We start from the raw sequence: 27519 nt of genomic DNA on the forward strand, positions 1-27519 counted from the left end.
TGTGTCATCCCTCATAGACTGTAAACTCTTGTGTTATCCCCTCATCTTCATAGACTGTAAGCTCTTGTGTCACCTCCTCATCCTCATAGACTGTAAGCTCTTGTGTCACCCCCTCATCCTCATAGACTGTAAGCTTTTGTGTCACCCTCATCCTCATAGACTGTAAGCTCTTGTGTCACCCCCTCATCCTCATAGACTGTAAGCTCTTGTGTCACCCCCTCATCCTCATAGACTGTAAGCTTTTGTGTCACCCTCATCCTCATAGACTGTAAGCTCTTGTGTCACCTCCTCATCCTCATAGACTGTAAGCTCTTGTGTCACCCCCTCATCCTCATAGACTGTAAGCTCTTGTGTCACCCCCTCATCCTCATAGACTGTAAGCTTTTGTGTCACCCTCATCCTCATAGACTGTAAGCTCTTGTGTCACCTCCTCATCCTCATAGACTGTAAGCTTTTGTGTCACCCCCTCATCCTCATAGACTGTAAGCTTTTGTGTCACCCCCTCATCCTCATAGACTGTAAGCTTTTGTGTCACCCCCTCATCCTCATAGACTGTAAGCTTTTGTGTCACCCTCATACTCATAGACTGTAAGCTCTTGTGTCACCTCCTCATCCCCATAGACTGTAAGCTCTTGTGTCACCCCCTCATCCTCATAGACTGTAAGCTTTTGTGTCACCCCCTCATCCTCATAGACTGTAAGCTTTTGTGTCACCCTCATACTCATAGACTGTAAGCTCTTGTGTCCCCCCTCATCCTCATAGACTGTAAGCTTTTGTGTCACCCCCTCATCCTCATAGACTGTAAGCTTTTGTGTCACCCCCTCATCCTCATAGACTGTAAGCTTTTGTGTCACCCCCTCATCCTCATAGACTGTAAGCTTTTGTGTCACCCTCATCCTTATAGTCTGTAAGTTTTTGTGAGCAGGGCCCTCGCTCCTATTGTTCCATATGACTGTACTCTGTAATGTAATATATTTGTATGTGTCCCCTATGATTTGTAAAGAGCTGTGGAATATGATGGTGCTATATAAATCAAGATTATTATTATTATCATTATAATGACAGTAATATTTATTATTTTCACTTTAGGCAAGTACATCCAAGACTGCCAACCTTTAGTTTATCGAAATAAAGTCCAAACATGCCAACTTACCTGTAAATCTCTGAGTACGAGAGACAAATCATGCGAAATAGACTTCGTTCACATTGATGGCTGCACCTGTAAGGATGAATTTTACATGACACAGCATGGTCAGTGTGTTCCCCAGAGTGAATGTCATTGTTACCATTTGGGAATATATTATAGCCCAGGAGAAAAAGTGAATAGAAATGGCATTGAGTGGTATGTATTATTACATGGTCAATAATCTGCATTGTATGAATACCATTATTTCCTTATGATTTTCTCATGCTCGCCATAGTCAAACATTTTCCATACACTATTATAGCTGATCAAAACTGAATATACATAGCACATAGTTATGTAGTTATTGTTAGAATTTTTATTATTGAGAGGTCAACTTGACTTAGTGCGCCTGAGGCCGATGGCACACGTGGCATTTTAAACCTGGTTTTAGGCCATTTTTAAGCAGTCCGTTAAAAAACGAGCCACGTATTTGGGATCCAGTATGCAAATGCAGCTTTATTTATGCTTCTGTGAGGCTGATCATGCAAATGTTTTTTTCCCCACCTCTTTATTGTATTTTGCTCTTATAATAATTCTATTCTGTTATTGAAATTATCAGACCCAAAAGGACTTGGTCTGGCTAGATGCCCAAGAAGCAAAAGTAGATCCTGCATAGTTAAGGATGAGTGTCCTATATTAACCCCTTAAGGATGCATTTTTTAGCTTAAGGCTCAGCCCCATTTATTGGATTCTGACATGTGTCTCTTTATATGGTTATAACTTTTGAACACTGTTACTTATCAAAACGATTCTGAGATTGTTTTTTCCCCACATGTTGTACTTCATTTTAGTGGTAAATTGTGGCTGATAATTTTTGCATTTATTTACAAAAAAAAAGAAAAAATGATGATTTTTTTTTTTTTTTTTAAATTGCCATTTTTTAAATCCAAAATCATTGCGTTTATAGGCAGATAGATTTACCACCTAAATAAGTTGCTGAATAACATTTCCCATAAGTCTGCTTTACATTTTCATAATTTTTGAAATGTCTGGATAATTTGTTTTGATGTCACGGGGCTTACAAATCAAACATAGGTTTTCAGTATTTTCAGAATTGACTATTTTGGGGATAAATACTGTTTTAAATGAAGTTTTACATATTCAACAACTACACCCCCCTATATAATCAACCGATTTTCAAATTTGCACCCCTCAAACTATCAGAAACAACTTTTAGGAAGATTGTTAACCTCTTGAGATCTTCATAGTGATTTCTTCAAAATGGAGGTGAAATTTAGAATGGTCAAATTTTGTCGGTTACCGTATTTTCCTGATGATAAGGTGTACCGGACTATAAGGCGCATTATGAATAAAGGCTGGCTACCATGAATAATTCCGTATATAAGGCGCACCGGACTATAAGGCGCAGGGTTAGAAGGAGGTCCGGGGGCGTGGTTTGAAAGCCGAGCGGAGAGGTCGCAACCAGCGACTCTCCACAGACTCGGCAACCCAGCAAGAGGTGAGTGGTCACACAGGGAGATGGGGAAGGGGGTCCGTTCAGGTGGAGGAGGGCAGTGGACCCTACTTACATGGGTCCCTGCTACCGAAGACAGCAGATCTCCAGCGGGAACTGCAGACCACGCGGCAGAAGTTGGCTGGAGATCTGCTGTCTCCGGTCTCCGGTAGCAGGGACCTATGTAAGTAGGGTCCGCTGCCCTCCTCCAGTCACTGCCAGTCACTGCCTTCCTCCATACATAAGGCGCACCGGACTATAAGGCGCACTTTGGATTTCTAAGGAAATCTTAGGTTTTTATGTGCGCCTTATAGTCCGGAAAATACAGTATATGTTCGTCCTAAAATTTACACTTTTCCAAAAGAAAAAAAGAGAAACCTTAGAATTTATTATGCAATTTCTCCCGAGTACAGAGACCCCCCCACATGTGGCCGTTACTTGTTTTATGGGGGAACAGGGAGGCACAGAAGGGAAGGAGCGCCCTGCAGATGCCAGGATTTTAGTTTCCTAATTGGCCCCTTTTGTAGGCTATAAAATGTTAGCTTTTTCGTTATTGGGGCCATGTGACAGCATTTTTTTTGAGGGATGAGATGCTTTTTCCAGTGTTCCAATTTTGGGGTTGGTATCCCCTATTGTTGAAAATTTAGGAACTTTTTTGAGGGCAGGAGTAGAAAAGCATCAATTCTGTACTGGATATTTTACTTTTTTTTCCGTGTTCACAGTATAGCCTTATAATCATGTTATCTTTATTCTATGGGTCGATACGATTACGGGGATATACGACTTAATCTGCCATATAAAACCCTATTGTGGGGAAAAATCTATCATTTTTGCATTGCCGTCTTTCAAGTGGCATAACAAGTTTACTTTTTTAGCTACGGAGCTGGTTGATAGCTTGTTTTTTGCGGGACATGTTGTGCTTTGCAACAGTATCATTCTGGAGTAGATTTTTTTTTATCACTTTTTATTGCATTTTTTGTGGGATTCAATAGGTAAAAATCATAAATTTTGGCGGGTTTATTGGAGTTTTTTTCACAGCGTTCATCGTGCAGGTTCAATAATGATATAATTGTATTCTACAGGTTGTTACGGACCTGGTGATAGCGCGAGCTGGTGTCGGAGCATATCTTCATTATTTCCAGAAAGCGCTGTATTGCTTTTTAAATGGTTTTATTCTTTATATTCCAAGCAGGCTTCAGCGCACCATGCGTGCGCCTGAATAGGAAGTGCCGGAGAGACGGTGATGTTACCGAGCTCTCGGGCAAACTCGCGCTTGCGCAACTTCGCATGCAAAGCTGGCCAGGATAAAAATTTTAAGTTGCGCAAGTGTGCCTGAGAGCTCAGTGACATCACTTCCTATTCAGGCGTACGCACGGTCGTGTGCATGGTGCGCTGAACACTTATTATAGTGCGCCAAAGAATGATTGGAATATAAAGAATAAAACCGTTTAAAAAGCAATACAGCGGTTTCTGGAAATAATGAAGATACAGCTCACTCTGAGCTGGTGCAAGGTATTTGAGGATTATAACTATGATTTTAAAGTGGTAGGTTTCCTTTAAGATCACGTCATAGATGCCATCTTTCAGGCAGTGCCTACAGGCAGCTTTGGGGTCCTGATCGGACCCTAGGGCTGCCATAGCAACGATTGGTGCCCCCCTGATGGCGCGGGGGAATGAGGGCGATCGTGGGGGACAGACTCCCCAAAGGCAAGTTAAATGCTGTGGTCGCGTTGACAGTGGCATTTAACAGGTTAAACACCCGTGATCGGAGCCCACTCTGACCGCGGGAGTTACACTGTTGTGTCAGCTATTAGTTGTAGCCGGCACCCCGCTTCTCCCGATGCCGGTTCAGCTCAGATCTTGAGCTGAACCGGCATCAGCACTGCGTCCGATATACCGGACGCTGAGGGCTAAGTCACTGTGCTCAGCGCCCAAAATATCAGAGACAGAGCGGGAAGGGGTTAAAGAGAATCCATCACCAGTTTTGTCCATACAAAGCTTCAGACAGTGTTTGGTAGCTGTGCAACCATACCTTTGTGCTGTTAGTAGCGACAGGACTGCGAAAAGTGAAGTTATGATCCATGTTTGCAGCTCTTCCAAGGGCTCTGGGCAGGTCTTTCACCCTGAAGAGCTTTCTGCTATTTACCCTGTGCTGCTCCACTACCCCTCCCCTCTGCTAGGAATACAAGCTGTGTCAGGATTTTGGATGTATAATCAAAGTAGTAACTCAGAACAGAGGCGAGTGGCTGATGAACTGTTCACTGCAAAGAGCAGAAAGCTCTTCAAGCGGAAAAGACCTGCCCAGAGCTTTTTCATGAGTTGCAAACCTAGATTAAAGTTACATTTTCACAGTTCTGCAACTACTGACGACAAACGCAAATGTATGGTTCCACAGCTCTCCAGGACCTATACCTAGCACTGTCTGCATTTTATTATGGTCAAAACTGAAGACAGATTCCCTTTAAGGACTTTCATGATGTGACTTGAAATACCTTAAAGTGCAAGAAACATTAATCTTACCAGGCAAAGGAGCTGTATGTCCAGAGTGACTAGATCTTAAAGACCAATCCAGTATGTATAGTAAAATATGGTGGTAGTGGTCTTATTTTGGTGGGAGATTTGATGCCATAAAGTGCCTAGAGTTTGTTGTAAGACTTGCCAGGGCTCTGATCAGAAATCCATGTATGTCATGTCATGGCCAGGATAAGAGAGCATTTTTATGGGTACTTAAAGGGGTTGGCCACTTTACCTCATGTTTTTGTAATGTGTGACTAAGTGCAGGGAGCAGGATATTAGGTAATTTACCAATGTACATATATTAAAAGTGCTGCTTCGCTTTATTGACATGTAAAGTGAAGTCTCCCGTCTATTACCTCATCAGCCAGACATTCCTGTCCATAAAATGGCTACAGATGGACGGTCATGTGATCTCTAAGTGGTTGTTCATGGACAGATAGAGATCACATGACCGTCCATCTGCGGCCATTTTATGGATAGGGATGTCTGGCTGATGAGGTAAAAGACAGGAGGCTTCACTTTACATATCAAGAAAACGCAGCAGAACTATTAATAGATGTATATTGGTATTGTTGACTATAAATCTAGATTTGATATATAAAGCTCCCTTTGTGCTTCTGTTGGTCTTTGATGGCTAGATAAGCATCATATATATACATACATAATATACATTGCAAAATACAATGAACCAGAGCAATTTTTCTGTAGACTTAATGTATATTCATTCAAGCAATTAAGAAATGATTAAAGCTGGGCTTTCATTTACAGTATCTGTCGTGATGGGAAGCTACTTTGTGACTACAGCCAACTGCAAACAAAAGGTAAAACAAACAAAAACATAATATGCTAAATACAAATATGGTGACGTGTGTTTGTTAAGTTGTATCTGCAGAGAAAAAAATCCACTCTGTGTCTCATGGTGCAGAAACAAAATAAGACTTGAAATGGAAGTTAGGATAAGCAGATATAGCTATGCTCACCTTGTATCGCTAGGTAACGGTCATATAGAAATTTGCTGTAACCTCCTCGGCTTGGGCATACAGATGGATATGTTGTCCAAAGGGTTAACGTGAATAGAGGTAGAAAACAATTTCAGGGTTACAGGTTAATAGTGCAAATCAACGTCAGGCCCAGTGCTGCACTGGCCGGCCACCAAATGCACCCAAAGGTTGGAGCCTCCTGATGTTTGCGCCAGAGAGGCACAAACTGCATCATATGCTGGCGCACAAGCACTGGTGTATGATAAATGTCCCCCTATGTTTCTAGTAAAATAGATAGTGGAAGTGGATAGATGCATCTGTGAACAACTACAGGTGGTGTTACTTAAACACTTAGCAGAATGATAGGGGTGAGTAGTTGCAAGGGTTAAAGGAAATCAAACCCTCAAAAAACGCAAAAACCTAAAAATACTCACCTCCGCTCCTCTTCATCTTGATCCCATCACTATCGGTCGCTAGTCTTGACATGTCGGAATCACCTAGAAAAGAAACGTATAATTAGCAGCACAGAGGGCAGGGACAAGATGTCCAGCGCTCCAGGCTGCTGATTATGCACGTCCTCGCACCTCCTTCTCCCATGCTACCAGCAGCTCTGTGCTGCTAATTATAAGTTTCTTTTCTAGGTGATCCCGGCATGTCAAGACTAGCGACAGACAGCGCCGAGATTAAGATGAAAAGGAGCGGAGGTGAGTATTTCTAGGGTTTTTTGTGTTTTTTGAGTGGTTGTTTTCATTTATAGAACATCTACTGCCAGGATAAAGGATTTTAAACCAAACACTTTGACATACTGGTGTGTGCCCTCTCTGGCAGGATCTGCTCTCATTTTAGCTTCTTATTCCCTGTTTTTTTTTTTTTTAAAAGGATTTTAAAACTATGCAAATGAGCCTAAGGGGCTCCAGGCTCCATTGGTTTTAATGAAGCCTGGAGACCCTTAGACTAATTTGCATAATTGTAAAACCCTTTATTCTTAAAAACAAGGGCATAAGAAACTTAAAGAAAAGTGGATTCTGCCTGAGGGGACACACACCACTATGTCAGTGTGCTCGGTTTACAATCCTTCATCCTGGTGGTAGATTTCCTCTAACGTATCTGACGACTGTACTGCTTACTGCCAGAGGCTAGTGGCGATACATGCAGGAAGAAAAAAAGGGAGAAAGTAGGTAAGTAGAGCCATTTTCCATATGGGGAAAGGACTATAAACTATTGCCTCTTAGGACATCGCTTCCAGGATTAGGGTTAGGTCTAAAAATACATTTAAAATAAGTTAAAAAATAAATAACACCTGAAAGTTTAAATCATCCCCTTTCTCCTTGATATACAATAAACAAATAAAATAAAAAACTTGTATATGTCGCTTGGTGTTCCAAAATGCTGATCTATCAAAATATAAAAACAAATATGCTGGCAGTGAACTCTGTAATAGAAAATACCTTCCACGTGTCCAAAACACCACATTTTTGCCATTTCACATCTAACACAAATGATGACTGTCTTTGTTCTGATGTGTCACATGTAATTTGTGGGCTTTTATAAAGAAGCATGCTGGTTTGATAAGCTGCGTGTCAGCGTGCTTCGTTTTCTCTTGATCTGAGAGTTGGTCCATGCTGATCAGACAGTAAGTAGTGGGCACCTGTTATATTTAGTAGATTACACCAGATAGAGTATACCTATAGTATACTTAATACTATAAATATGGTATAAAAATAATGATTATTGCTATAATTTGAATGTATTCCAATGTATTTCATTTTAGATTGTAAGGCACCGATGGTCTTCTTTAATTGCTCTAAAGAGCCTGTAGGCTCTACAGGAATTGAGTGCGTAAGGACCTGTCAAAACTTAAATGTGGACTGTGTAAGTATACGTGGAAGTATATGTGGACTGTAAAATGTAAAAGGTAGATTAGTATGTTGCCTGTTGAACTGAAAGTGCCTCAAAGGTCACTCGGCCCTACATTAAGAGACTACAGTACTATAATGAAAAGGGAGTCTACTAGCTACACCAAGCATTATAATCAGCTGGCAGCATGTTGTAGAGAAATGCACTGTGATTTCCTACATGTCTTTCTTATTTCTTTCAAATATGCCATTCACAGGATATTCCCACGCCATGTTTCTTACAAATGCCTTTCTAACCTGACATAGAGGGTAGTGTTCCAGGCAGGAACGTCAGTGCACCAACAAGCTCATTAGGATAGGGATTGCATGGGGAATTTCCGACGTATTGCCAATACAGGTGGTCCCCTACTTAAGGACACTCGACTTACAGACGACCCATAGTTACAGATGGACCCCTCTGCCCACTGTGACCACTGGTGAAGCTCTATGGATGCTTTACTATGGTCCCAGACTGCAATGATAAGCTGTAAGGTGTCTAATGAAGCTTTATTGATAACCCTTGGTCCCATTACAGCAAAAATTTTGAAACACCAATTGTCACTGGGGCAAAAATGTTTTTTTGTCTGGATCTAACATTATACAATATACAGTTCCGACTTACATACAAATTCAACTTAAGAACAAACCTACGGACCCTATCTTGTATGTAACCCGGGGACTGCCTGTATATTACAATCCTTGGGGAAAGCGGTAGACTCCCAGACATATAATGGTTCGAGCCGTGCTGAAAATGTGTGTGTTTTTCATTTAAGCTACATATTTAATGTATCAAAAATAGGCACTATTCTTTCTATACTCTGCCAACAGCCTGTTAAGTGGCTTCAAGTTTCACCAGCCATTTGGATATTCTTAGTCAATTGCCTTTGGATATTCTACATATTTAATGCAGGCAAATTTACACACAGAACTTACTCGTTCTGAATATTAGATTTTCTGCAGAAGCTAGACAGAAACACATTGATGATATCCCCTTTGACCTATAACCAACTTTTATATGGAAATATTCTAAATGTAATTCACTTAAAGGAAATCCACCATCAAAATCCATCATGATAAACCAGGGGCACTTACTCATAGATCCATGCACCATAACTGTGGCAATCTTTTTATATTTGTTATCCACAATCTTATTCCTTCTAAAATCAACTTTTAAAGTTATGTTAATGATTCAGAAGCGCTACGGGGAGCGTTACTAGAGCCCCAATGTGCTGCAGCACCATAGGCTTTTACACTGTATCCCCTCCCCCTGTTCCCTCTGCACTTCCACCCTCCCTCTGCCTGATGTCATCGCACTGCAGCAAAGGAAGTTTCAGCACACAGTGGGAGGGGCAAGTGCTCCTTGCATCTAATCTGTGAAGCCACAGCAGGGATGAGCTATATTAACATCCACCAGAGCCCTTCTGGTTTGTCAGCCTAATTATTAAAGTTGATATTAGAAAGTAGGAGGCCATGGATATCAAATACAAGAAGATTACCACAGTTATGGTGCCTGGTCTATGAGTAAGTGTCCCTGGTTTATCATGCTTCATTTTGATAGTAGATTTCCTTTTTATGTAGTGAAATGCCTCCCTGTATTCATCATTTTGGATCATAAACCAGTTATATGTTTTGTTTCATATAACAGATCAGCAACGAGTGTGTTTCTGGTTGTATTTGTCCTCAAGACAAGTTGGCAGACGGCAAAGGAGGATGCGTGCCTAGTGGTCGCTGTACCTGTTTTCACAATGACAAGATATATGACCATGGTGGAAAAGCCAAGATCGGCTGCAATATGTGGTGTGTAGCTAACCATTCATCAAAATCAATGCTTTCAAAATAGAATGGTGATCAAAAAGTTGTACAGTCCCCAAAATGGTAGAAAAGAAAACATCAGCTCTTCCAGCAAGAAAATGACACCTGCCACAGCTCCGTAGACGGAAGGATTAAAAAGTTATTAACAGAAGATGGCAAAATGAATTAATTAATTATTTTACAGAAGGTTTTAAAATGTATTAAAGAGGACCTGTCACCCAAATTTCCGGCACTAGAAGTGCTTGAACAAACGCATGAGGGGGCGGGGCTGGGACGTGGCTAGGGGCGGTGACTGCTGCCTGGCGCGCGGCAGTCGCTGCCGGCCTATGAAGCGAGCGGGGCGGTCCAGGGAAGAGGCAGAGCCTCGGACTGCCCCCTCATGAATTCATCGTGCCACTTTGTGAACGGATCGATGATTACATTGTACCCCGCCGCAGTGTTAGATAGCGTTACCGGAGGTTTGCGACGTTTGTTCAAGCACTAGGAGCTGCTTACTTTAGCCGAAAATTTGGGTGACAGGTCCTCTTTAAAACATATAGGGGGTCATTTACTAAGGGCCCGATTCGTGTTTTCCCGACGTGTTACCCGAATATTTCCGATTTGCGCCGATTGTACCTGAATTGCTCCGGGATTTTGGCGCACGCGATCGGATTGTGGCGCATTGGCACCGGCATGCGCGCGACGGAAATCGGGGGCGTGGCCGAGGGAAAACCCGACGGATTCGGAAAAACCGCCGCATTTAAAAAAAAAATTGTGTCGCGAAAATTTCACTCACCTTCATCCAGGATAGGCCGGTGTATTTCGAGTCATTCCAGCGGACTTCAGCGCAGCAGCGCCACCTGGTGGACGGCGGAGGAACTACCATCATAAATCCTGTCCGGACCCGAATCCAGCGCAGAGAACGCGCCGCTGGATCGCGAATAGGCCGGGTAAGTAAATCTGCCCCATAGTTTTGGTATCACTGTGATCGTACCAACCAAAGGAATAAAAGATAGGTGTAATTTGGAGCGCACAGTTAAACCCTTAGGCCTCTTTCTCACTTGCATTGCAGATCACATCAGAGTCTGATCAGGGTGCGATCAGGGTTTCATCAATTTTTTCAGTGTCTCAGTTTTTCATGCGCATTTTCAATGCAATTTCAATGCGTTTTTCCCACGCAGATAACGCACGTTAAAAAAAAATTAAAAGCTTCTGTACAAAAAAAAATCCTTCATATCACCATCTTCTGGCACTAATAACAATTTCATACTTTGGTGAAGGTACTGTGTGGTGTTATTTTTTATGGAATGAGCTGTATTTTCTTTGTTACCATTTTGGGGACAGTATAACCTTTTTATTCAATATTTTATGTGTTGGAAAAAAATGGTATGGTGAAAAAGTGTCATTTTGCCAGATTGTAACAGATCTGTGTAAATCACATAGCCTCAGGTCTTATAAAGACCAGAGGCTGTCATGGCAATGGATTGTCGCTCTGGTGGCTGGCATTACAGAGAGCGACGATCACCATGCACCCGCGGCTTTTGACTGCATCTGAAAGGCACGTTCTTCATTAATATGACACCCCCTGCCCTACTCTGAAAGTGTTCACCAATTATTGTGGCGCACGGTCAGACTAAGAACTAATACGTTCCTTCAGGTGCACATTTTTTCTGCCTTGTCGGACACAAAACTGGCGCAGACACTTTATAAATACATGTGTAAGCAATTTGCACATTCTTTCTAGTGCTAAAACAACAGAGAGAAAAAAGGGGGGGGAGAAGGCAAAACAAGAGGACGGCGCCTCGTGTATTATTGTGGGGTAGGAGGATATATCAATAGGCGTCAAGGTCGTTCTGTGGGAGGGTGTAAGCGACACCCCCCCTATATGTTATGCTCACCTTAGTGCGCTAAAAAAGCGCATATAGTTACATCAATAGCTGCCCATCAGGTAGCCGGTGTAGTCCGTCTGGAGGAACGGTTAACCGGTGTAGTTAAGTGCAAAGTGTGGTTGGAAAACCAAAGGAAAAACTGGTACGGCGCTATTGAAAGGGTAATCTTCAGGTAGGGTAATAGGTTTATTAGTTCCAGAGTAAACGCGTTTCGGGCAAACTGCCCTTCTTCAAGTACAATATGGAAGGGGGTTTCTATACAGTATTAAAAACATTCAATCAATAGTCAAACAATATTTAAAAATGGATACATATACATATACATATATATATAAAAATTATAGTGTAACAAATCTCAGGGTAATGTGCAGAGTCTTAAGGGAGCGAGATCATTTGTGAGATGGGAAAGTTTCAGTTAAAATTGATATTATTTAAAAATAGTAGAAGTTCATAGGAAAAAAAATATATATATATATAGACAACAATCAATTCTTAAAAGGAGGGATGTTTATCCACTAGTGGGGATTAAATGGCATAAATAAATATTAATATACTGAGTGTTGGGTATATAGCTGTGATGGTAGAGGCTATTAATTGGTGTTAGGAGTGGCCATCAAATATTTGTAAATAGGAATAGAAAAGGACCTAAATACTTAATACTTACAGTGGTTGAGCTCCGGGGTCGGGAGATGTTTGAGCGCCAACACACAAGACACACGGGCTGGGTGAATGCCGCGTGTATAAACGCTAGGTGGGCGGAAGTGAGGGAGAGACCGGACCGGAAGTTGACGGCCGGGGCTAGGTTACGCGTTGTCATGGAGACCTGACGCGCTGAGTGTCATTGGTCGGCACGAGATCGTGGCACGGCACGGAACCAGAGGTAGATAAAGGGGGTTCTACTAGGAGGTATTGTAGTGATCATTGGATAAATATAAAGATTACAATATAACAAAATTAAAATTAAATAATTAAAATGAACATAAATACATAAAAATTGTTTAGATAAAGGACAGTAAAGGAACAGTAAGACAAAACGTTGATTGAGGACCATATACCAATTATCCAGTGTTGGGCAATGGACATAGATTATCTGGGGTCTTCTAAAGTTTCATTTAATCCATCGGGCATAAGTGTTTTCAATTTAAAAATCCAGAACATTTCGCGTTGTCTAAGTTTATTAAATCTTGAATGACAGGAAATATCAATTTGTTCAATGGGGGTGACATAAAAAGCTTCCATATTACAGTCATGTACGGCCGCCGCGTGTCTAGACACGCTGTGCTTGGGGAACCCTTTTAGAATATTAGATCTATGGTTATTCAGACGGCTTTTGAGTGTCTGAGTGGTTCTCCCTATATATTGGAGCCCGCAGGAACATTCGATCAAATAAATTACAAAGGATGAGCTACAGTTTAAAAATGATTTAATGGGAAAGGATTCTTTTGTGATATTTGAGTGGAATTCTTTTTTCCGGTGTGAAATTGATTGACAGCATTTGCAGAGATTATGTCCACATTTATAGGATCCTTTTATGGCCGGAAAGAAAGACATTTTAGATTTGTTGGTGTGGCTGTTGGGCTTTTTAAGACGGCTGGGTGCTAGTGAGTTACGTAAAGTAGTGTTACGTCTATAGGTAAATCTAGGAGTTTTGGATAGAGATTTGCCCAGATGTGGGTCAAGAAGTAGTATGTTCCAGTGTTTATTAAAAATTTGTTTTATCCTTGATGAATGTTGGGAGAAGGTGGAAATGAAATTAGATGTAAAATTATTTCTATTAGGTTCTAAGGGGTCTTTGGGGGTCGTATTCTTTGTTTTTTTGTATAAACAGTCTTTTTGGTTTATTGATTCAACTTTAGACCTTGAATCTCGAATTAATTGAGTGGGATAGCCCTTGTCTTTGAATCTTCTAGCCAGTTGGGTGGATTGTTCTGAAAAGTCTTTGTTGGTGGTACAGTTCCTTCTAAGTCTCTTAAACTGTCCGTAGGGGACATTTAGGAGCCATTTTTTGAAATGTGCACTAGAAAAGTCTAGATAGCTGTTGCTATCCACAGATTTGAAAAAAGTACGAGTGTTGAGAACATTGTTTGAATTCGGGAATATTTCAATGTCAAGGAACTCTGCTTTGTTCTTAGTTGCAGTAAACGTGAATTGTAGTCCCCAGGGATTCAGGTTTAGATCACGTGTAAACGTATTAATTTCATCAAGGGAACCATCCCATATAATGAAGACGTCGTCAATGAAACGTTTGTACAATTTACATTTAGTAAAAAATGGGTGTAGGTAAAGGAAGGTTTCTTCTAGATGTCCGACGACCAAATTGGCAAAGCTGGGAGCGAACTTAGTGCCCATGGCAGTCCCTTTAGTTTGGATGTAAATATCTGACTTAAATGTAAAGTAGTTGTGGGTCAAAATAAATTGTATAGCGTCCAGGATAAATGAAATTTGTGACGGTAAATTTTCAGGGTCTTTGTCCAGAAAGTATTTAATTGATTGTATTCCACAGCTGTGGTCAATGTTGGTGTATAAAGAGCAGATATCCATAGTTAGAAAGTAATAAGTGTTTGTCCAAGGGTGATTTAGAGTAGTATTAATAAAATCGGTGGTATCTTGGATATGGGAGCTCAAGTTTAGGACATATTTCTGTAAGAAAAGGTCAATGTAATGTGACAGGTTTGAGGTGATGGAGTTGATTCCCGCAATGATAGGTCGGCCGGGTGGATTAATGATACTTTTATGAACTTTTGGTAGATAGTAAAATAACGGAGTGGTTGGTTCTTGTATTAGAAGGTATAGAAATTCATTTTTGTTTAGAATGCCTTCTGTAAGACCTTTTTTAAGGAATGTTTCCAACTCTTTGTTAAAGAGAGTGGTCGGATTGTAGTCCATTTTTCTATAAAAATCTGTATCTGATAGTAGGCGTATTGATTCTAGGACATATGAGTCTAGGGACTCATATGTCCTAGAATCAATACGCCTACTATCAGATACAGATTTTTATAGAAAAATGGACTACAATCCGACCACTCTCTTTAACAAAGAGTTGGAAACATTCCTTAAAAAAGGTCTTACAGAAGGCATTCTAAACAAAAATGAATTTCTATACCTTCTAATACAAGAACCAACCACTCCGTTATTTTACTATCTACCAAAAGTTCATAAAAGTATCATTAATCCACCCGGCCGACCTATCATTGCGGGAATCAACTCCATCACCTCAAACCTGTCACATTACATTGACCTTTTCTTACAGAAATATGTCCTAAACTTGAGCTCCCATATCCAAGATACCACCGATTTTATTAATACTACTCTAAATCACCCTTGGACAAACACTTATTACTTTCTAACTATGGATATCTGCTCTTTATACACCAACATTGACCACAGCTGTGGAATACAATCAATTAAATACTTTCTGGACAAAGACCCTGAAAATTTACCGTCACAAATTTCATTTATCCTGGACGCTATACAATTTATTTTGACCCACAACTACTTTACATTTAAGTCAGATATTTACATCCAAACTAAAGGGACTGCCATGGGCACTAAGTTCGCTCCCAGCTTTGCCAATTTGGTCGTCGGACATCTAGAAGAAACCTTCCTTTACCTACACCCATTTTTTACTAAATGTAAATTGTACAAACGTTTCATTGACGACGTCTTCATTATATGGGATGGTTCCCTTGATGAAATTAATACGTTTACACGTGATCTAAACCTGAATCCCTGGGGACTACAATTCACGTTTACTGCAACTAAGAACAAAGCAGAGTTCCTTGACATTGAAATATTCCCGAATTCAAACAATGTTCTCAACACTCGTACTTTTTTCAAATCTGTGGATAGCAACAGCTATCTAGACTTTTCTAGTGCACATTTCAAAAAATGGCTCCTAAATGTCCCCTACGGACAGTTTAAGAGACTTAGAAGGAACTGTACCACCAACAAAGACTTTTCAGAACAATCCACCCAACTGGCTAGAAGATTCAAAGACAAGGGCTATCCCACTCAATTAATTCGAGATTCAAGGTCTAAAGTTGAATCAATAAACCAAAAAGACTGTTTATACAAAAAAACAAAGAATACGACCCCCAAAGACCCCTTAGAACCTAATAGAAATAATTTTACATCTAATTTCATTTCCACCTTCTCCCAACATTCATCAAGGATAAAACAAATTTTTAATAAACACTGGAACATACTACTTCTTGACCCACATCTGGGCAAATCTCTATCCAAAACTCCTAGATTTACCTATAGACGTAACACTACTTTACGTAACTCACTAGCACCCAGCCGTCTTAAAAAGCCCAACAGCCACACCAACAAATCTAAAATGTCTTTCTTTCCGGCCATAAAAGGATCCTATAAATGTGGACATAATCTCTGCAAATGCTGTCAATCAATTTCACACCGGAAAAAAGAATTCCACTCAAATATCACAAAAGAATCCTTTCCCATTAAATCATTTTTAAACTGTAGCTCATCCTTTGTAATTTATTTGATCGAATGTTCCTGCGGGCTCCAATATATAGGGAGAACCACTCAGACACTCAAAAGCCGTCTGAATAACCATAGATCTAATATTCTAAAAGGGTTCCCCAAGCACAGCGTGTCTAGACACGCGGCGGCCGTACATGACTGTAATATGGAAGCTTTTTATGTCACCCCCATTGAACAAATTGATATTTCCTGTCATTCAAGATTTAATAAACTTAGACAACGCGAAATGTTCTGGATTTTTAAATTGAAAACACTTATGCCCGATGGATTAAATGAAACTTTAGAAGACCCCAGATAATCTATGTCCATTGCCCAACACTGGATAATTGGTATATGGTCCTCAATCAACGTTTTGTCTTACTGTTCCTTTACTGTCCTTTATCTAAACATTTTTTATGTATTTATGTTCATTTTAATTATTTAATTTTAATTTTGTTATATTGTAATCTTTATATTTATCCAATGATCACTACAATACCTCCTAGTAGAACCCCCTTTATCTACCTCTGGTTCCGTGCCGTGCCACGATCTCGTGCCGACCAATGACACTCAGCGCGTCAGGTCTCCATGACAACGCGTAACCTAGCCCCGGCCGTCAACTTCCGGTCCGGTCTCTCCCTCACTTCCGCCCACCTAGCGTTTATACACGCGGCATTCACCCAGCCCGTGTGTCTTGTGTGTTGGCGCTCAAACATCTCCCGACCCCGGAGCTCAACCACTGTAAGTATTAAGTATTTAGGTCCTTTTCTATTCCTATTTACAAATATTTGATGGCCACTCCTAACACCAATTAATAGCCTCTACCATCACAGCTATATACCCAACACTCAGTATATTAATATTTATTTATGCCATTTAATCCCCACTAGTGGATAAACATCCCTCCTTTTAAGAATTGATTGTTGTCTATATATATATATATTTTTTTTCCTATGAACTTCTACTATTTTTAAATAATATCAATTTTAACTGAAACTTTCCCATCTCACAAATGATCTCGCTCCCTTAAGACTCTGCACATTACCCTGAGATTTGTTACACTATAATTTTTATATATATATGTATATGTATATGTATCCATTTTTAAATATTGTTTGACTATTGATTGAATGTTTTTAATACTGTATAGAAACCCCCTTCCATATTGTACTTGAAGAAGGGCAGTTTGCCCGAAACGCGTTTACTCTGGAACTAATAAACCTATTACCCTACCTGAAGATTACCCTTTCAATAGCGCCGTACCAGTTTTTCCTTTGGTTTTCCAACCACACTTTGCACATTCTTTCTAGTGCAGTCAGACAGAAAACCGGTGCAAACACCTGTGACTGTGATAATCTTCTTACATCTGTTATGGTCTCCTTCTTTCTAAAATCAACTTTTAAAATTATACCAATGAGCCAGATGAGTCCTGCTCCCTAGGCACTTCCCCCTCCCTCTGCCTCTTGTAATTTCACACAGTGGGATGGGGGAAGTGCTCCTGCACAACCATAACAGATAGTTTCAGAAAAATCTATACAGCACTTCATTTGTTGTGGCTATAATTTGTTTTATGCTTGCGTAAAACAGTCCTTTTTTTGTCCATATTATGTTATGAAATCTATATAGCTTTTTAATTACAATGTTACTCAATTTCAGAATAATGTGGATCCTCTTGACCACTAAAGTTTTACTTTTTTCTGTCACTGAAAATTTGATTTGTTATTATTTGCTTACACCATGTTCAACATTGTTTTTCAAGTACCTGTAATAACCGTAAATGGGATTGTGCCAACCAAGAAGCCCTGGCTGAGTGCTTTGTTTATGGAGAAGGAAATTATATAACGTTTGACAAAAAGCATTACCGATACAGTGGGCAGTGTGAATATACTTTGGTTCAGGTACGTAATATATCAGCTATGCACTCACAGCTTATTTATTCTGTGCAAAGTAATCAACCAAAACACATGAAACGGCTGCTGGCACGATTTGAATGATCCAATGGCGAGGTTGGATTTCCAAGCAGCATAGTGATATGTGATGCAAGGAGTCCCTTCTCCCCCCCTTGCATCAGCAGCATCATTATAACAGTTCAGGGCTGCTGTTCCACACCGACAACTGAGCTACAGTACCTACACGGAGTCCTAGAGAGCTCATGGCACACATTTACAATCACGTGCATGAGGCCTTAGTGAGTACTTGTTTTATATGGATGTTCAAAAAATATTCATGTAATAAAAAATAATTGTTTTAAAAATAATACTATAATAAATAATAAAATAATAATAATAAAAATAATTGGCAGTTGAAGTCTTTATTATAATCATAATTGTTTTCTTTTTCTTTGTTCATATCATTTTCATAAAATGTATAATTACAGGATTACTGTGGCACTAATGTCGAGAATGGAACTTTTCGCATTATTTCTGAAAACACGCAGTGCAGTGACACCGGTACAACTTGTGCAAAAACCATCAAAGTCTTTTTACGAGTGAGTCAATAACATTTGTTAATATATTTTCCTCAAACCAGTCTTGCTATAACATAGTATTTATTAATTTTCCAAGTTACAGCAACATCACATTCTTAATAAAGATGGCATGTATCTGATGAAATTAATGTGCAGGATGTAATATGAATAGAACAATGAAGTTTCATTCTATACCAGGCATTGGATGAAATAGCATTTTTGGACCCCAATCACGGTTTAATTATATAGAGTTAACTCTTCTCTGCATGGTACAGCTCTGTCTTAGTTTTAAACTGACTTGTGACTCTAGGAAGCCAATAAAGCATAGGTGGTTGGAAGTGGGGGGAGTTGAGGATGATAGACCATGCTCAGTAGTGGATTATTATATAGGCTGTTTGGGAAGTTGCTGATGGTCTCCTGAGGGATCTCCTCCCAGACCTGGACTAAACCATCCACCAACTCTTGAACAATCTGTGGTGCAACGTAACATTGGTGGATGGAGCGAGAGATGATGTCCCAGATGTTCTCAGGAACGTGCAAGACAGACCAAAGCTCCAATGCCTTCATCTTAGGAACTGCTGACTCACTCCAGCGATTTAAGGTCTAGCATTGTCCTGCATTAGGGGGAACCCAGAGCCAACCGCACCAGCATATGGTGTCATACCGGGTCTGAGGATCTCATCTTGGTACGTAATGGCAGTCAGGCTACCTCTGGCGAGCAAATGGAGGACTGTCCAGCCCTCCAAAGAAATGCCAACCCACACCATTACTGATCCATTGCCAAACCGATCATGCTGAAGCATTTTGCAGCAGAGCACTCTCCGTGGTGTCTCCAGACTCCTTCTGTAACTCCTTCTGTGCTCTGTGTGAACCTGATTTCATCTGTGCAGAGCATAGGGTGCCAGTGGCGAATTTGCCAATCCTGCTTTTTTCTGGCAAATATCAAGTCTCTGTGAACATAACCCCACCTGTAGGCGTCAGGCACTCATACCATCCTCATGAAGTCAGTTTCTAAAAGTTTGTGCAGACACATGCACATTTTTGGCTGCTGGAGGTCATTTTGCAGGGCTCTGGCTCCTCCTGTTCCTTCTTGCACAAAGCAGGAGTTGCGGTCCTGGTGCTGGGTTGTTGCCCTCCTATGGCCCCCTCCACGTTTCCTAGTGCACTTGTCTGTCTCCTGGTGGGGCCTCCAGTTTGTGGACAGTGAAATATTCTGAAATATTCAAACCTTATGCTTTTAACCCTTTTGATGACTTTAGAGACTACCTATTTGAGATGTATCAGGCATTAGTGCTCCTACTAGATTGTAGGTACCAAGGCTGTCACCTTCATCTTTTAAAGGGGTTTTCCCACGAACAAAAGTTAAGCCCTATCCACAATCCGTCAGACTAATGTAGCAGATGGGCGCTCATGACAGTTCTGCTCCATTAATCTGTATGGACCTGAAAAGAATTGCCACGCTCACCGATCTCTATCAGCTCCATAGAGATTAATGAAGCAGAACGGTCATGCACGGCTGTCTGCTCCATTAGTCTGACAGAGCGACGATGGGTCTGACGGACAAGTTTAAAAGGGGCTGCGTTATGATTGAATATTTACCTCTCCATAGCCCAAAGCCATATAGTGTGTTGTCAGGATGGACAGAAATAATTATAATTCACTGCTGCTGAAAGCTATAAAAAAGAATAGAATATAAATTGTAATGGTTTAAAACTTTTCCTAACTGTAAACTGGTTTATTCCTAGGGCTACAGTCTACGTTTAGCAGATGGTGAAGTAGAAGTAACCAATGAAGGTGATAGTATAGAGTCACCATTTCAGATCCGGAATACCAGCCTTTACTTGATCATAAGGGCAAACAATGGATTGGTCATAATTTGGGATAAAAAAACTGGTATAACTATTAAGATCACAGGAAACTATCAAGTAAGCATTTATTGAATTTTTAGTTTGCTTGGTGTATGTGTGATGTTAAAGTTGCAGATATATTATGATGTGTAAAATTAAATCAAATTTTTCTTATTTTCAGTTCATTATCTCCTTGTAGGAATGTTCTCATGAAGACAAAATTCTTAAATGCACTCAGGATAACAACATAACATATTTACATAGATACAGTCAGATAAGATCTTTATCCAGGGGAAAGAAGGGGAGGCGTATAGTACAGCTGACAGTATGTAATGGATGTGATAGCAGAGGGGAAAATGTCATGTGTTATAAGCATCTCATAGATCTCATCATCTCATCTCTGATCTGTCTCATTTCTCTTTCATGTGTCAGATACTAGCTCAATGTTCAGAAGCTAAATGCAAGTGTATATAAACCTGTACCCTGATAATCTAACCACATTGTCAGCACAGAAAACTAGAGGAATCATGAGGTGTCTGCCAACCCACACTCTGAAATATTACACTGACCAGCCTAAAATTTCCTTCCATGGGTAAACCCCTTTAAGGAAAGTCCCAAAGTAAAATAGATGCATGTTTGTCAAATTAAAACAGAACTCTTCATGCACATATTGCACCTACAAATATCAAATGTTCCTTGTGTCGAATATTTGTCTTGAGTAGTTATATATCTCTTATCCTTCTTATAGCATAATGTCTGTGGACTCTGTGGAAATTATGATGGAAATTCAAATAACGATTTCAATACTCGAGGTCAATGTACTGTAGAAGATGTGATAGAATTTGGTAACAGCTGGAAATTATCACCATCGTGTCCAGAAACTGAGAGCATGGTAGAACCATGTGAGGTTAATCCCCACCGAAAGTCATGGGCTCAAAAACAGTGTGGAATTCTCATGAGTGACAAGTTCAAACCCTGCCATTCTGAGGTAAATTTAATAACGGCCTATCAAATGGTTGAACAATAGAGCAATAGATTTATCATATAAAATCATGTCATGATAATAAAATATAAAAGGAATGTGATTTTTAGCTGGTGACAGGTTCCACTAACCTATGCTATGCGGATTTTAAAAATGCCTTTGTCACCATTTGGAATCACTTCAGTAGTTTATATAGGTTTAATTCACATTACCTGGTTCCCTGCAAGCCGCCTGTGGTGAGTCTCCAAGGAGGAGGCAGTGGCAGCCTGTGTGTGCCTGTATCTCTTAATATCTCCTCTCTCTCTCCTCCACATCATCCCTCTCCTGCCTGCTGAATGCACATAACAGGAAGTGGGCAGGGAGCTGCAGGAATTTGGAGGAGAGGAGACTGGCACAGGCACACACAAGCTGCCGCTTTCCCCTCCCAGGGACTTACTGCACTCAGCTGACAGGGAGCCAGGTAATGTAACTGAAATGATTCAGAAAGCATTTTTAAGATCAGCATAGCATAGGCTATAGGAACCTGTCACCGGCTAAAAATGACATTCCTGGTGACAGGTTGGCTTTAAGTTGCACTAGCCTTAGGATCACTTAGCAGCTATAAAGCTCTTAAATGAATTACAGTTTTCAGACTGTCGTGGATGGAGGAGGAGACCAGCCCACCTTTGTCAGTGCGTGAGATGAGTGTATCTAACAGTAAATAAAGTGTGATTGTCTGTAAGGGATGACGTGTAGCTACACCAGAGGTACTTGGAAGATGCTCGCTCATAGTGCTGCAGAACTGAGAATGGTAGGCTGTGAGAGTGTGCAAGACAGCCAAGAGTACATTGTTGTCAAGCCAAAGGGACACAGATAAATTATGACCACAACGAATGTAGACTGAGCTGTTAAGATAATGCTGAGGTGCTATAATGTGCCAGCACTATTTTATGAATGCCAACATAATGTTACAGGTGTCAGAAATGTGTCAGCTGAAGTTAGACTTTGGTCTCCTATAACACTTTTTTGCCTCATCAAACACCAAAGTTTGTTGCCGTCATGTGAGTAAAATCTTTCAGATAACATTGTTGTCTGCCTGCATTCTCCTTTCATCTGTCTAATGTGCACAACTTTGTGCCAGACCTGTTTCACCTGATGCCTGAGCCTAACGTGACAACCATTTACAACAGGTTGGAAAGTTACCTGAACAGTGGCGAAACTTGAAGCTGATAGGTCCTAGTGCAAAGTCTGTGCCAAGCCCCTGACTATAATGTATGGTGTATACTACTAGCCTTCTCATATGGGAAAGTGACACCCAATGGGCCCCTGTTGCAACCTCACCATCTGCATCCCCCCAAGTTACCCCCCTGTACCTAAATTATTAACAGGTTGGCCTTCTACACTACAAGTTTTAAAAAGAGCTAAAAAATGGCCAAGTCTCAAAATCACCAAATGATACTTGTGTTACATCTAATCATCTGCATATTTTTCACAAAATATTTTTGTCACTTGCAAATAAAAATACCATTACATCAAAAATAACTGGTCTTCCACAACTATCATTACAGGTTGATCCTTCTAGCTATTATGATGCATGTGTGAAGGACTCATGCGCTTGTGATGAAGGGGGAGATTGTGACTGTTATTGCACAGCCATAGCACAGTATGCTCAGGCATGTCTCTCACATTGCATCTGCGTTGAGTGGAGAACACCAAATCGTTGTCGTAAGTATATATTACATGAATATATTACAGATGTTCAATAGCCACTATCATTAAAATTAAAGACTGTGCAAATATAAATAACATTCGCATTAACACTTTGGAAAACTTATTTGCATTCTTCCCAGAATTCCCTAGTGGAGCATCTACGGCTTTAAGTCTCCACTCGCCTTTAAGGTGGCCTTAATTGGCAATGTCTCCTTAAGGAGAACACCTACTGTCTGACCCTAGTCAATAGCCTCTCACATAGCCAAATTGGTTCCCTACACTGTACTGAGGAGACCCAACCAGGTTGAAACAGTGCTGTCTACAGTTGGGAGTCTGTTCCTTATGGAATAGATATACTGGTTTGGCTTAATCCCACATCATGTTTTTAGACTTCTTGTAGGTCATACTTGGTGTTAAGGGGGCTGCCTTTCAAGGTAGCAAAGGGAGGTATTGTTATCCATTTAACACCTTGGAAAAATTATTTGCATTCTTCCCAGTATTCCCTAGTGGAGCATCTATGGCTTTAAGTCTCCGCACGGCCGTAATGGAGAATAAAAAATAGCCCCTTTAAAAAAACGAATCGAAAGTGCAGCATGCAATTAATATAAATATGTTAGTGCACCTGTCCATATACATATACTTTTCTAGTGTCTCATGATTATTGATGTGATATGTACTTGTCCTTTTGTGCAGCTGTGTTCTGTGACTATTATAATGAGGAAGGCAAGTGTGAGTGGCACTATAAAGCTTGTGGTGCCAACTGCTTGAAGACCTGCAGAAACCCATCTGGAACCTGTTTATCTGAACCTAATAAAGTTGAAGGTATGTAGATTTAGGACTAATGCAAATTATTTTAGAGTACCGTATATACTCGAGTATAAGCCGACCCGAGTATAAGCCGAGACCCCTAATTTTACCACCAAAAACTGGGAAAAACTATTGACTCGAGTATAAGCCGAGGGTGGGAAATGCATTGGTCACAGACCCCCTCAGTATATACCCAACCAGCCCCTATAGTATACAGCCAGCCCAGCCCGCCCCCAGTAGTATACAGCTTGCCCCCAGTAGTATACAGCCTGCCCCCAGTAGTATACAGCCTGCCCCCAGTAGTATACAGCCTGCCCCCAGTGGTATACAGCCTGCCCCCAGTGGTATACAGCCTGCCCCCAGTGGTATACAGCTTGTCCCCAGTGGTATACAGCTTGTCCCCAGTGGTATACAGCCTGCCCCCAGTGGTATACAGCCTGCCCCCAGTGGTATACAGCCTGCCCCCAGTGGTATACAGCGTGGCCCCAGTGGTATACAGCCTGCCCCCAGTGGTATACAGCCTGTCCCCAGCATTATACAGCCTGCCCCCAGCATTAAAATAAAATAAACTTATATACTCACCCTCCGATGTGCAGCGCTGCTCCCCCGATGTCGGCGCCGCTTGTCTTCAGGCGTCCGCGCCGCTTGTCTTCAGGCTTCGGCGCCCGTCTTCTTTATTCTGCTGGGCGCCGCCATGTCTTCCCTCTGGGCGACGCCTAGTGTGACGTCAGCAGCGGCGCGGAGGAAAGACATGGCGGCGCCCAGCAGAAGAAAGAAGACGGGCGCCGAAGCCTGAAGACAAGCGGCGCGGACGCCTGAAGACAAGCGGCGCCGACATCGGGGGAGCAGCGCTGCACATCGGGGCCACCGGAAGGTGAGTATATAAGTTTATTTTTAAAGTATTTTTACTCGTATATTTAAGTATATTGACTCGTGTATAAGCCGAGGGGATGTTTTTCAGCACATTTTTTGTGCTGAAAAACTCGGCTTATACACGAGTATATATGGTATTTATTTGTTTTCTAGGCTATAACTATTGATCACCTATTGTACCCCAAGAAGAGACAATTGGTAACATTGCTGTGAAAGAGACCTAATATTGAGGATCTATTACATGTACATGTTGCAAATAGGTTTAACCCTGGGAAACCCTGTTTACATTGTCTACCTTGGAAAGGATATTTTTAGCAAAAAAATGTAAATATGATGTTCAAAAATTACTGAAAATGACACATTATCTGTGACACATCATATCTATAGTCAGATTTCTTTCAGCATTGTAATGAACACATAATGAGATATTCCTTGTGTGACTTTCAGTAATTCTCTGTGTGACTTTCCGTAGGCTGTTACCCTGTGTGCCCCATTGATAAGCCTTTCTTTGAAGAGGTTAGTATGGAGTGTGTTGCTCAGTGTGGCTGCTATGATCAAATGGGACGCTACTACAAACCTGGAGACAAAATTGTATCCTGCAATAATTGTGAAGTCTGGTAAGTTACCATAAAAGACAGTATTTGATTTTGACATTTTACTGTGCACAATATATATTTTTGGCTATATAAATTAAATTTTGCAGTGAAAAAAATGTTTTCATTTTCTTTTTTCAGTAACTGTACAACTAAAGGCATCCAATGTGAATATGACACAAATGGTATGTTTTTTAATTATGTGTTAATATTTTAGCTAAGGCTATCAGTCATCAGAGTTAACACAAAATATGTTGGATCTCCATAGACAGGCCTGTGTGTCAAATCTGTTGTACTAATTTATCACAGTCCATAGACGTGTTACAGACACCTTAAAGAGCACTTCAAGGGGTAAACCCATCTGGGTAATCGCAAATAATTTAATCCATCTGCCATATGTATACATTTATTCAATTAGATGTTATTAAAAAATGTTCATGTGTGAAGATAATTTCCCATTAATGTAGCCCCTATGTTGTCCCTTACAAATGAGATAGCTTCCTATGACCACCCCTGTACCCTGGCAAGGGGGGTTGTACCACAGGACAGATGCAGGACATACCGTAACTCACTGCCATTTCATATGCAAAAACAATAGGGGACATTTATTAGGTCTTCTAGAAAAGTGGCGTAGAAGAACTGAAATAATCTCAATTACTTGCAAAATGCCAATAATTGTGATTATTTTCCCTGCCAGTAGCAGAGTGGGCTGGCATGGGGCATACCTGCACACTACCTAAGAATGTTTACCTTGAATATTGGTTTTTACACAAACTGGTGAAGTTTTGGCCACCAGCGCAGCCTAAGGTGTACATTTGGAACACAGTTAAGTTTAGACCTTAAATCTTGGGTTTCGGGAACCAGCAACATATGTTTTTTTATTACATGATGTCATTTGGACATGTTTGGGGGTTTTCTTGGTTCATTTGGATAATAATAACCCTAATGGATTCCCAGGATGGTTTCATCAATAACCGCTTGTGGGGTTTTATAGCTTTATGTATTGGCTCTGAAGCACTAATCAAAAACCGGTCCTAGAAAGCCCTTTTATGGGCTTTACTTAGCAGGTTTCATTTGTAAATGAAAAAAAATACTACATAACAGCTTCAGATGGATCAGTCTAAGGACTTTTTCACATTGGCGTTGATGTTCAGCGTTAGTTCTGCAACGGTTGCACATCTGTACCATTTTGTCTCAGTTTTTCTTCAGTTCTGTCTGTGTTTTTCTTTCATTTTTATTAAACTGAAGGTTTAACATTGCTCTGAAAACATCACACCTGGATTTTCAGCCTCATCGGTGAAAAAAACTGAGGTTTCCTCTGTTTTTTTTGCGGACCATAGACTTCTATAGCCTTTCATGATCCACATGAGTGAAAAAAAATAGGACAGGTTTCATAATTTTTTCCGCAGAACAATGTGGAATCAGTGAAAATACAGGCCAATGTTAAAACACCTAAAGAAATCAATGGCTTTGTGATGCATCTGTGGAAATCAGTGAACCACAGACGTGAAAAATAACATCAATGTTAAAGAGCCCTAATATTTCTGTGCAGTTTTTAGGTGTGGTTCTAAGCTTAGCCCCTGTTTTATGTATAAAACACCTTATGAAAGCTATCTAGTATATCATAAATGTTAGCCTACTGGTTTGTCTTTGTGTCGGGGATGGGGGTAAATTTTGTACGCAGAAGACTTGCTGGAGCGGCAGGAGGGATTGGTAAATTTTGTATGAAGTCTAAACTATTCTTACATCTATTCCATCTGCAGCTTGTTATTGTGAATACAATGGAAAAATGTTTGGCTACAATCAAACAATCGATAGTAAAGATATTGGCAAAGGAATGTGTCTTATCCGTGTATGTGGCATCAATGGCACAACACCTGAATACACAGTTCAGTGCGGAAGTACAACGCCTACCACAATTACATCCACAGTGACTATAACTTCCACGACAGCCCCAACTACTTTTACACCACCATCGACAACAAAATGTATTTGCTATGTTGACAACAAAACTTATAAAGCAGGTAAGCTGTGCAAACCTAAACTGATTGTTCCTAAAATCTAG

General features: G+C 40.6%; 1 protein-coding gene across 1 annotated transcript; it reads left to right on the forward strand.

Moving 5' to 3' along the window:
* The first annotated feature begins 5928 nt into the window (after positions 1–5928).
* On the forward strand, positions 5929–27519 carry LOC140070234 (mucin-2-like). The gene is made up of 12 exons (XM_072116589.1): positions 5929–5977; positions 7908–8008; positions 9677–9828; positions 17956–18094; positions 18574–18684; positions 20409–20588; positions 21259–21498; positions 23040–23196; positions 23875–24003; positions 25334–25478; positions 25596–25639; positions 27218–27519. The coding sequence occupies exons 2-12, from the start codon at positions 7922–7924 to the stop codon at positions 27517–27519; spliced, it is 1686 nt and encodes a 561-aa protein (XP_071972690.1). The 5' UTR covers positions 5929–5977; positions 7908–7921.

Source organism: Engystomops pustulosus, chromosome 7, assembly GCF_040894005.1.
Source record: "Engystomops pustulosus chromosome 7, aEngPut4.maternal, whole genome shotgun sequence".
NCBI classification, from domain to species: domain Eukaryota; kingdom Metazoa; phylum Chordata; class Amphibia; order Anura; family Leptodactylidae; genus Engystomops; species Engystomops pustulosus.

What these genes read in the sequence shown, in the direction of transcription:
- LOC140070234 (XM_072116589.1), top strand. Translation starts at nt 7,922, where the DNA reads ATGGTCTTCTTTAATTGCTCTAAAGAGCCTGTAGGCTCTACAGGAATT. An exon ending in AGATCACAGGAAACTATCAA is followed by an intron (nt 20,589 to 21,258) that starts GTAAGCATTTAT and finishes TCCTTCTTATAG; the next exon opens with CATAATGTCTGTGGACTCTG. An exon ending in TGAACCTAATAAAGTTGAAG is followed by an intron (nt 24,004 to 25,333) that starts GTATGTAGATTT and finishes GACTTTCCGTAG; the next exon opens with GCTGTTACCCTGTGTGCCCC.